Genomic DNA, 12,022 nt, shown 5'->3' on the forward strand with positions numbered 1-12,022 from the left:
CAGCAGCAGGACCTCTGAGAGAGAATGAGGTTATAGACAAGTGACAGAAAGAGATTAGTGAGAGAGAAATGATTGGGGGGCAGGCTAGAGTAGGGTGAGAAGAGTGGTAGAGGGAACGGTATTGAGAGACTGAGCTGTTGGAGAGAGCAACAAGGGAGAAACTGCAGCTTGTGTTGCTGAGATAAATTTTAATGCAACACACTCACTGTCCACTGATTCTGGGGACATCCCCCCACCCCGCTCTCCCGCCCCTCCCCCCCACCCTGCTCTCCCGCCCCTCCCCCCCAACCCTGCTCACCCGCCCCTCCCACCCACCCTGCTCTCCCGCCCCTCCCCCCAACCCTGCTCTCCCGCCCCTCCCCCCAACCCTGCTCTCCCGCCCCTCCCCCAACCCTGCTCTCCCGCCCCTCCCCCCAACCCTGCTCTCCCGCCCCTCCCCCCAACCCTGCTCTCCCGCCCCTCCCCCCAACCCTGCTCTCCCGCCCCTCGCCCCAACCCTGCTCTCCTACCCCTACCACCGACCCTGCTCTCCTACCCCTCCCCCCCACCCTGCTCTCCCGCCCCTCCCCCCACCCTGCTCTCCCGCCCCTCCCCCCACCCTGCTCTCCTACCCCTCCCCCCCACCCTGCTCTCCCGCCCCTCCCCCCACCCTGCTCTCCCGCCCCTCCCCCCCAACCCTGCTCTCCTACCCCTCCCCCACCCTGCTCTCCTGCCCCTCCCCCCCAACCCTGCTCTCCTACCCCTCCCCCACACTGCTCTCCCGCCCCTCCCCCCACCCTGCTCTCCCGCCCCTCCCCCGCCCTGCTCTCCCGCCCCTCATCCCCACCCTGCTCTCCTACCCCTTCCCCCGACCCTGCTCTCCCGCCCCTCCCCCCCAATCCTGCTCTCCCACCCCTTCCCCCTAAACCCTGCTCTCCCGCCCCTCATCCCCACCCTGCTCTCCTACCCCTTCCCCCGACCCTGCTCTCCCGCCCCTCCCCCCCAATCCTGCTCTCCCACCCCTTCCCCCTAAACCCTGCTCTCCTACCCCTCCCCCCACCCTGCCCCGCCCCTCCCCTCCACCCTGCTCTCTGTCTATCCCCCACCCACGCACACACACGCTCCCTTTCTCCCTTGCTCGCCATACCCCTCTCGCCCTCCGTACTCCCCTTGTTCTCTGTACCCCCTCGCCCTCCGTACCCCCTCACCCTCCGTACCCCCTCGCCCTCCATACCCCCTCGCCCTCCGTACCCCCTCGCCCTCCGTAACCCCTCGCCCTCCTTACCCCCTCGCTCTCCTTACCCCCTCGCATTGTGTACCGCTCGCTCTTCGCACTCCCCTCGTTCTCTGTACCCCCTCGCCCTCCGTACCCCCCTCGCCCTCCGTACCTCCCTCGCCGTCCATACCCCCTCGCCGTCCGTACCCCCTCGCCGTCCATATCCCCTCGCCCTCCGTACCCCCTCGCCCTCCTTACCCCCTCGCCCTCCTTACCCCCTCGCCCTCCTTATGCCCTCGCCCTCCTTACCCCCTCGCCCTCCTTACCCCCTCGCCCTCTGTACCCCCTCGCCCTCTGTACCCCCTCGCCCTCCGTACCCCCTCGCCCTCCGTACCCCCTCGCCCTCCGTAACCCCTCGCCCTTCGCACTCCCCTCGTTCTCTGTACCTCCCTTGCCCTCCGTACCCCATTGCCCTCTGTACCCCATTGCCCTCCTTACCCTCTTGCCCTCCTTGACCCATCGCCCTCCTTACCCCATCGCCCTCCTTACCCCCTCATCCTCCATACCCCCTCGCCCTCTGCACTCCCCTTGTTCTCCATACCTCCTCGCTCTCCGTACCCCCCTCACCCTCCGTACCCCCTCGCCCTCCTTACCCCTTCACCCTCCTTACCCCCTCGCCCTCCATACGCCCTCGCCCTCCGCACGCCCTCACCCTCCGCACGCCCTCGCCCTCCTTACCCCCTCGCCCTCCGCACGCCCTCTCCCTCCTTACCCCCTCGCCCTCCATACCCCCTTGCCCTCCGTACCCCACCTCGCTCTCGACAGCCCCCCATCCGCTCTCGACCCCTCTTGCTCTCGATAGCCCCCGTGCTCTTGATAGCCCCCCTCTCTCTGTACCCCACCATAACTTGACAGACCCCCACGCCCAAGAACCCTACCACCACCCCACCCGAGAGTCCCCCCTCACAAGTGAGCGCCCACTCATCCGCCGCCATATTGCATGAGCGTGCATCCACGCTTTCCCTGTCGCATGAGCATGCGCTCATGGCGCTGTACATCCACTGCTCACCCCATCACCCTCATGCTCTACTTGCTCTCATCGTTCCCTCCCTCTCTCACTGTTTAGCATAATTCTACATTGTGTCAGGTGTAACTGTGATCACCTTTCTGGGTTGTGCTTTCTACTTATCACCAATAATTTATAATTCATTTGAATCTGTTTTGTTGAATAGAATTAAAGCTATACTTTTTCATCACATTTAGTTGAGTAAAGGTTCCCTTCTCCCAACCCAGTCCTGGTGAACTGGTGAGTTAATAAACTTTATGTGTGACAGATGTGACAGTGGGCAGGATTAAACCCCTCTCCGCCTCTCATCTCAGTAGTGAGGGACCTGCAGCTGGACCGTGGCAGGTTTAGGCCAGAAAGCCTTAGAAGCAATGGCTCACCCTCCTCTTCAGTAACTATTGAGAGAGTGACAGGTCGGCAGACCCTGTGAGTGGAAAGGAGTGAAGGTGGCAGAGCTCGCCATACACACCGTTTATTCCCCACACCAAGTTGGTACATGGGCCAGGGAACATAAGACCAGTCTTGGGAATGGAGGACTGCAATAACAGCAGCTACAGGACAGGAGGGCTAAGGGATAAAATCAGAGAGCACCAAAGGTGACCATTTACCCATAGTGCCCATGAATGTTGGCTGTATGAACGAGTTCCACTGCCCTGCCCGTTCCCCACTGCCACTCAGATTGCTGCTTTTCAAGCATTTATCCAATTCCAATCCGAGGAGGAAGCTGTGGCTGTTATTGAGGATCCCACATTGACCCACACGTGGCTGAAATCAGACCTTGAAATGAACATTTCAAACCATAACTTTCAGTCACTAAGCGATTAACATCTCCAGTTTTGATTGCTTTTCTCCCCTTTATTCCCCTCTCTCCACCCGTGGAGGATAAGCAGATGAGCTTGGAGGTCTGACATTGCCTCTCTGCAGCTGAGGGAGGTGTATGAGAGTGGCTGACTCTCTCCTTCCAGTTTGTCACTTTATCGTGGGAAGACCCCTCCCATTTTGTGCTTAGTGCATTTCCACCTCACTCCCTCCATTTCCAGCTGGGGCTTGATCAATAAATAATGTGCCAAGTTGCTGGTTGTGGCTCTATGTCCTGTTAGTTCTGGTTACATCCTGACTCCTGATCACTGTTTATGTTTGCTCTTATGCTAAAACTCTGCAATGTTTGTAGCCTGGATTTGCCGCCTGGCCAGCTGGAACTTTGGAGATGACAAAGTGGTCAAGGTTTCACTTGTGGGCAGGGTTTGTGGTGCAGACGTGTTGGTGTTTGATGTAATAGTAGCATTTCCTTGTTTTCAGCTCTTCAGCTTCCTTTAGCAAATGATGCTGGCAGCCGATCATCTTCATCAGAAACCTCACCACAACATCACCCGCCCCCATCACGCCCTCGGCACATGCTCAGCCTCCCACAGCCTCAGTACCTGCTGCAGAAGAGCATGGAAAGGTAAGAAAAGGCAATCTCTCACTCTTTCTTGTAAACTCCGTGGTTGACTCCTTGTTTGAGTCTGTCCAAGCTCCAGGTGACTTCATCCTCTTCTGTGGGCCCTCTTGTGACAGAAGAGTCTGATGTGGGATCAGCATTGGATGCCCACAGGACTGACAGTTCATGTTGTTGGTGGTGGTGCTTGGGGGGAACTTCTGCAGCTGTACCATGTCTGGCCGCCTTCTGGGCACATAGGCTGTTGCAAGTAAACTAGCAACACTTCATCCCTGTTTAGACCTAGGACTGCTGGAGCACAAATCCAAGGTGGAAACCTTCATTACTGGCTCTCTGAAGAATGCAGCAGAATGGATCATACTCAGGTTATTTCAAACCCAGTTGGCCAGGATGGGAGACTGATGGTTGAAGAAAGGTTGATTGATTTTGAGACCTGACTGAGAGTGAACTCAGGCCATGGGAGTGGTGTGGAGAAGGAATGGTGAGGTTGATCTCCAAAAATAGAGCACGTGGACATGAGGATAGGTCAGAAAAAACACGTCAGTAATGCAAGTAGGTGGATGCAATAGGACATTGGGTTAATTCTGTTAAAGCATGGTAACACATGCAGACATTGGCACAAGACAAGTTCAGAGCTGATGTCAGGAAGCACTTCTTCACACAGCAATTCCTTCAGTGCCCTTTGGAGAGGGTAATGGAGGCAAAAGGTCTTAAATCAGGAAGGTGCTGTGATGCTGGAAATTGAGGATTCCTATGGAAGAATAAGAAAGATGGGCAGAAAGGCTTGTCTTGCCTTTACCTAGCAAATGCAACTTGCTTACAGCCGTATATTTTTCTATCTATCACCATTTAAAGGCCTGAATCATATCCCATTATTCTTCATGTCTCCAACATAAAAGCTTTCATTTTTAGTAGCCCATATCTGAAGCCCCCCATGTTAGTGATTATTCGGACAGGTCTGGTGATAGAATGTGTTGGCAGGCAGGGGAACCTCGATAATGAAAACAGAAGATGCTTGAAAAATTCAGCAGGCCTGGCAGCGTCTGCGGAGAGAGAAACAGAGTTACTGTCTCGAGTACAATATGACTCTTCTTTAGAATCAATGTTTGGCCTTAAGGTAGATTTCTGTCAGTGCTGGGATTCAGCGCAATCACCTGTGGTGAGATGGTGACAACGCCTGTTCCTGAGGGCAGTATGGAATGGAAAATTAGCAGACACAACTGTTCTGTGCGCTGGGCTGCCTTTTAAGAATAAATAGATCAAGCACAATCAAGTTATATTCCCACAAAGAGGAAAGGTAGAGCACACAGATTCAGAGCTCCCTGGATGACAAAAGAGATAGAGATTAAAATGAAGCAGAAAAAATGTGCTTATGACAGATGTCAGGGAAATAATGCAGTTGAGAACCAGGCTGAATATAGAAGGTTCAGAGGGAAATTGAAAAAGCCAATAACAGAAGCAAAGAGAGAGTATGAGAAGAGACTGGCAGCTAACATAAAGGGGACACCAAAAGTCTTTTATAGGGATATAAATAGTAAAAGGGTGGTAAGAGGGGAGTGGGGCCAATTCGGGACTAAAAGGAAATCCTGTGTGGAGGCAGGGGGCATGGTTGAGGTAATAAATGAATAATTTGTATATGTCTTTACCAAGAAAGACGATACTGCCCAGGTCATGGTGAGGAGGTAGTTCAGACACTTGAAAGATTTAAAATTGAAAAGGAATGGACTGTCTGATAATGTAGCAGGACCAGATGAGATGCATCCAAGGATCCTGAGGGAAGTGAGAGTGGAAATTGCAAAGGCATGGCCATAATTTCCCAATCTACCTTAGACGCAGGGCGGTGCCAGAGGACTGGAGAATTGCAAATGTTACACCTTTGTTTGAAAAATAAGCCCAGCCACTACAGGCTAGTCAATTTAACCTTGGTGGTGGGGAGGCTTCAGAATCGATAATTTGGGACAAAATGAATAGCCACCTGGGAAAATACAGGTTATTTAAGCAAAGCCAGCATAGATTTGTTAAGGGCAAATCAGGTTTAACTAACTTGAATTTTTTGATGAGGTAACAGAGGGGGTTGATAAGGGTAATTATGTTGACATGGTGTACATGGACTTCCAAAAAGCATTTGATAAAGCGCCGCACAACAGAAAAAGTTAGAGCTCATGGAATATAAGGGACAGTTGTAACATGAATACAAAATTAGTTGAATGACAGGAAATAAGGTGTAGTGGTGAACCATTGTATTTTGGACATCAGAAAGGTTTAAAGTAGATTTCCCCAGGGATTGGTGTGAGTATCCCTGCTCTTACTGATAAAGATCAGTGACCTAGACCTTGGTGTAAAGGGCACAATTTCAAAGTTTTCTGATGATATGAAACTTGGAAGCATTGTGAACCATGAGGATAATGTAGAACTTCAAAAGGGCATAGAGAGGTCGGTGGATTGGCAGACAAGTGGCAGATGAAATTTAATGCAGAGAAGTATGAAGTGATTCATTTTGGTAAGAAGAATGCAGAGAGAAATACAAAACAAAGGGTACAACTCTAAAGTTGGTGTAGGAGCAGAGACACCTGGGTATATATGTGCATAAATCATTGTAGGTGGCAGGACAGTTTGAGAGAGTGGTTAATAAGCATTCGGCATCCTGGGCTTTAAGAATTTGGGCAGCAAATACAAAAGCAAGGAAGTTATATTAGACCTGTATAAAATATTGGTTCTGCCTCAGCTAGAGTGTTGCAACCAGTTCTGGGCACTACACTTTAGGAAGGACATGAAGGCGTTAGAGACAGTGCAGAAGAGATTCATGAGAACTGTTCCAGGAATGAGGAATTTCAGTTACGTAGATAGATTGAAGAAGTTGGAATTGTTCTCCTTGGAGAAGAGGAGGTTGAGAGGAGATTTGATAGAGGTGTTTAACATCATAAGGAGTCAGGAGAGTAGATAGGGAGAAACTATTCCCATTGGTGGAAGGATTGCGAACCAAAGGGTATAGATTTAAGGTAATTGGAAAAAGAAGCGATGACAATGAGAGAGTGACTCATCACAGCTCTAAATAAAAGGGACTTTTAAAGCGCACGGGCAAAGATGAGAGACTTCAGCCTGAGTGAGCATATTTGGGAATTTGGTTCAAAGTGGGAATTCAGTGCATAGGGGGAAAGAGGTGCTTTGGGGAAGGTTAAAAGTAAGTGTGTTGAGTGGGGACTTCGATGAAGGATGGGGAGGAGGTGCATTTTTTCTTCTACTCTTTTTCAGCTTCTAGCCTTTGAGTTCCACTTTGTTATAGCAGAAGGAGCAGGTAAACCAGTAACTGTTATTATTAGTTTTATCAGTATTATAAAGTTTATTGGCTGTACCAAAACCCATTGGGAACTGTAGGCTTTATTAATTATAATTAATTAGCAATTATTAATTAATTAACACATATTGGAGATGGCAGGACAAGGCTATACTAGGCTTGGTATTGTGCAACGAGATGGGATTAATTAATGATCTCATAGTGAAGCCACCCTTAGGTAACAGCGATCATAATATGATTGAATTTTACATTCAGTTTGAGGGAGAGAGGAGTGGGTCCAAGACTATGTTTTTAAACTTAAATAAGGGCAATTATGAAGGCTGAAAGCAGAGCTGGCTAAAGTGAATTGGCAAATTAGGTTAAGGGTTAGGTCAATAGCGATGCAGTGGCAATCATTTAAGAGGATGTTTCAGAATACACAGAATAGATACATCGCAACAAGTAAGAAAAAGTCCAAGGGACGGGCACACCATCCATGGTTAACTAGAAAGGTTAAAGATAGTATCAAACTTAAAGAAAAGCTCTATAATTGTGCAAAGCAGGTGGAAGGCCAGAAGATTGGACAGAATATAAGGAACAGCAAAGGATGACTAAAAGATTAATAAGGAGGGGAAAATTAGAGTACGAGACAAAGCTAGCCAGAAATGTAAAAACAGATGGCAAGAGTTTTTATAAATATTTTAAAAAGAAAAGAGTTAACAAAGTGAGTATTGGTCCTATAGAAAGTGAGTCTGGAGAATTGATAATGGAAAACAAGGAGATGGTAGATGAATTGAACAGATATTTTGCATCCTTTTAGCTAGCCAATCTTCTGTCCATCCCAATGTGTTACCCCCTACACCATGAGCTTTTATTTTCCGTAATATCCTTGATGTGGCACTTTATCAAATGCCTTCTGGAAATCCAAGTACAGCACATCCACTGGTTTCCCTTTATCCACAACACGTGTCACTTCCTCAAAGAGCTCGAATAAGTTAGTTAAACATGATTTCCCTTTCACAAAACCATGTTGACTCTGCCTGATTACTTTGAACTTATCCAAGTGCCCTGCTATAGCTTCTTTAGTAATAGCTTCTAACATTTTCCCTATGACAGATGTTAAGCTAACTGGCCTGTAGTTTCCCGCTTTAGGTCTCCTTTCCTTTTTGAATAATGGCGTTATATTTGCTATCTTCCAATCTAATGGAACCTTCTCCGAATCTAGGGAGTTTTGGAAAATTAAAACCAATGCATAAACTATCTCACTAGCCACTTCTTTTAAGACCCTAGGATGAAGTCCATCAGGACCCAGGCACTTGTCAGCCCGCAACTCCAACAATTCACTCTGTACCATTTCTCTGGTGATTGTAATTTTCCTGAGTTCCTCCCCATCTTCCATATCCTGATTTACAGCTGCCTCCCAGGAAGCAGAGAGCAGGCATAAATGGGTCTTTTTCAGGTTGGCAAGATGTAATGAGTGGTGTGCCACAGGGATCAGTGCTGGAACTTCAGCTGTTTACAATTTATATAAATGACTTGGATAAAGGGATGGATGGGATGGTTGCCACATTTGCTGATGACACTAAGATAGGTAGGAAAGTAAGTTGTGAAGAGGACATACGGTGACTACACAAAGATATGGATAGGTTAAATGAGTGGGTAAAGATCTGGCAAATGGGGTATAATGTGGGAAAATGTGAAATTGCCCATTTTGGCAGGAAGAATAAAAGAAGCATATAATCTAAATGGTGAGAGATTGCAGAGCTCTGAGATGCAGAGGGATCTGGGTGTCTTAGTGCATGAATCACAAAAGGCTGGTATGCAGGTACAGCAAGTAATTAGGAAGACTAATATAATGTTATCAGTTATTGCAAGGGGAATTGAATACAAAAGTAGGGAGGTTATGCTTCAGTTATACAGAGCACTAGTGAGACTATATCTGGAGTACTGTGTACAGTATTGGTCACCTTATTTAAGGAAGGATGTAAATGCATTGGAAGCAGTTCAGAGAATGTTTACCAGACTAATAGCTGGAATGGGTGAGTTGTCTCATGAGGAAAGGTTGGACAGGCTAGGCTTGTATCCGCTGGAGTTTAGAAGAGTAAGAGGCGATTTGATTGAAACATATAAGATCCTGAGGGGTCTTGACAGGGTGGATGTGAAGAGGATGTTCCCTCTTGTGGGAGAATCTAGAACCAGGGGTCACTGTTTAAAAATAAAGGTCACTCATATAAAACAGAAATGAGGCAAATTTTTTTCTCTCAGAGGGTAGTGAAACTTTGGAACTCTCTTCTTGAAAAGGCGGTGGAAGCAGAGTCTTTGAATATTTTTAAGGCAGAGGTGGATAGATCTTGATAAGTAAGGGGATGATAAGTTATCGGGGGTAGGCAGGATGCAGATTTGAGGTTACTATCAGATCAGCCATGGTCTCATTGAGTGGCGGTGCAGACTCGAGGGGCCAAATAGCCTACTTCTGCTCCGTGTTCGTATGTTTGTATGACAACATGAGGAAAAGCCTTTTCACGCAGCGAGTGTTGACGATCTGGAATGCGCTGCCTGAGTGTATGATAGAGGCAGGTTCAATCGAGGCATTCAAAAGAGAATCGGATCATTATCTGAAAAGAAAAAAATTGCAGGGCTGCGGGGAAAGGACAGGTGAGTGGCACTAGGTGAATTGTTCCTTCAGAGGGTCAGCACAGACATGACAGGCCAAATGGCCTCCTCCTATGCTGTAACCAGGCTATGATTCTTTGAGTGTGACGATGAGTGGAGACCTGTCGAGTAATGCTGGATTAGTCCTTTATCTCACAAGCTGTTTTGGCAGCACATTGATGGGGTAATGTGCTGTGTGTATTGGGAAGGAGGGATTGACCTGCTTTCCGCAAACGGAGCCTGCTGTTTACTATTAATTTTAGTTTCTTGAATTCCTCTGTGTCCATACCCACCTATTACGCTTCTATTCACAGTATAGAGATTGAGCAGAAGCTGCAAGAGATCATGAAACAGACTGGGTACCTGACGATAGGAGGGCAGGTAAGTTGCATGCTAGCTGTTACTTGTGCTTCATGTATATCCTGGTTTGTGATGTGATTGGCTGTAACTGGGCGCTATCACACATAGCAGAGTAAACCTGTCAGTATTTCACTAAAATGGTGCAGTCCCATTTCTCTCACTCCACTACTACACTATGTGGAGAAACCAGTAGGAAAATTGGAAAGGAGTAGGCCATTCAGCTCCTCGAGTCCACATTCAATTAGATTATAGTCGGTCTGTATTGAAACTCAACTCTTATCTACCTGCTTTGGTTCCATATCCCTTATTACACTTCCTAACAAAAATCTTTGTCTCAGTTTTGAAATTTCCAACTGACCCCAGTCTCAGCAGCGTTTTGGGGAAGGAGTTCCCGATTTCCACTACCCTTGTTAAGAATGCTTCCTGACATCACCCCTGAATGTCCTAGCTCCAATTACCACCACTGAAGATGGGGAGTGTGCATGTTGTATACATCAAGCAATGGGAGTGATACTGTAATGTTAACTTGCGCTGTATCTCAACTGTGTCCCAGGATGCCAACACTGGGAATGTGGGGCACTCGTGCTGGAATCATGCTGGGATTGGCACTCGCATTAGGCACCAGTGCTGGGCTTGGCACTCGCATCACTAAGAGTGCCGGGTATCAGTGTTGGGATTTGCACTGGGAGTACAAGGTACCAGCGCTGGGGTTGGCACTGGGAGCACTGGATACTGGTTGGTACGAGAGGTGCTAAATGGGGAGGTGGTGGTATAGTAATCTCACTAGATTTGTAACCCAGAGGCCCAGGTTAATGCTCTGGGGACATGGGTTTAAATCCCACCACGGCAGCTGGTGGAATTTAAATTCAATTAATAATCCGAAATTGAAAAGCTATTCTCAGTAATGTTGACTGTGAGACCATTGTCAATTGTCGTAAAAACCCATCTGGTTCACTAATGTCCTTTAGGGAAGGAAATCTGCCATCCTTACCTGGTCTGGCCTACATGTGACTCCAGACCCACAGCAATGTGGTTGACCCTTAACTGCCTTCTGAAATGGTGTGGCAAGCCACTCAGTTCAAGGGCAATTAGAGTTGGGCAACAAATGTTGGCCTTGCCAGCGACACCCACATCCTCTGAAGGATTAAGTTAAAAACATGCCAATGCTGAGAGGTGAAAATGGAAAGTTTTCCTTTCCAAATACAAATATCCCCAGTTAATGCACTTTGATAGAGAGGTTTGAATCCTGGGACATCAGTGATCTACCCTCATGGTAACTCCACATTGTATATTTGTGTACTTGAACTCTGTGGAGCAGTGTAATGACATGTGACACATTTCTAATCTGGTGATGGGATATTGTAGGTACTGTTTATGATAATTATTGTATGGCTACTTCTGCTTTGTGTCTTTGTGCCAGAGATATCAGGCTGAAATCAGTGACCTGGAAAACCTGGGCGAGATTGGCAGCGGCACATGTGGGCAGGTCTGGAAAATGAGGTTCAAGAAATCGGGGCACATAATAGCAGTAAAGGTAAGTAAGGCACAGCCAGACAGATTAAAGGAGAGCAGGATACATTCAAAATGTGGGTCTGTGTTTAGTCTGGCCTGATGTTACTGCTGGGATTGAAGAAAACATTTTAGCGTGACATTTTTTCAAAAGATTGTTTTCAAAGGAAGAATGGTGTTGTAACAAGGCTTGTTGTTTATGGATGGCTGTGTGAGAATGTTGTTATGTATCTCCTGAAAATCATGGCATACCCTGCACTGGGCTATCTAGGAGAGCCTATTTTGGGCTATATCGCACTCTGGTGGAAAAGCTGGTCCGTACCAATCGTCAGAGGGGCAATTTGAAAGAATGGCTTACAAGCATCACGGAAGAGTAAAGATTTGTTGACTATAGTGTGCCCTAGCTCATCGCTCCATGTTACGGTATCACAATGGCATAACACAGAAGGAGACCATTCTGCCCATCGTCCCTGTGCTAGCAGTTTGGTAGAGGCATTCAGTTAATCCCAGTCCCCTGCATTTCCCTCG

At 47.9% G+C, this 12,022-nt stretch overlaps 1 protein-coding gene across 2 annotated transcripts in view; it reads left to right on the top strand.

Moving 5' to 3' along the window:
* Positions 1 to 12,022, top strand: part of map2k7 (mitogen-activated protein kinase kinase 7) — a 106,409-nt gene that overhangs the window by 47,201 nt on the left and 47,186 nt on the right. For both annotated transcript variants that reach the window (XM_078531117.1, XM_078531118.1), the window contains 3 exons: positions 3,561 to 3,705; positions 9,940 to 10,006; positions 11,406 to 11,519. In XM_078531117.1, the coding sequence (XP_078387243.1) occupies positions 3,561 to 3,705; positions 9,940 to 10,006; positions 11,406 to 11,519 (326 nt within the window). The remainder of the gene's footprint in view (positions 1 to 3,560; positions 3,706 to 9,939; positions 10,007 to 11,405; positions 11,520 to 12,022) is intronic.

This window comes from Cetorhinus maximus, chromosome 28, assembly GCF_964194155.1.
Source record: "Cetorhinus maximus chromosome 28, sCetMax3.hap1.1, whole genome shotgun sequence".
Lineage (NCBI taxonomy): Eukaryota > Metazoa > Chordata > Chondrichthyes > Lamniformes > Cetorhinidae > Cetorhinus > Cetorhinus maximus.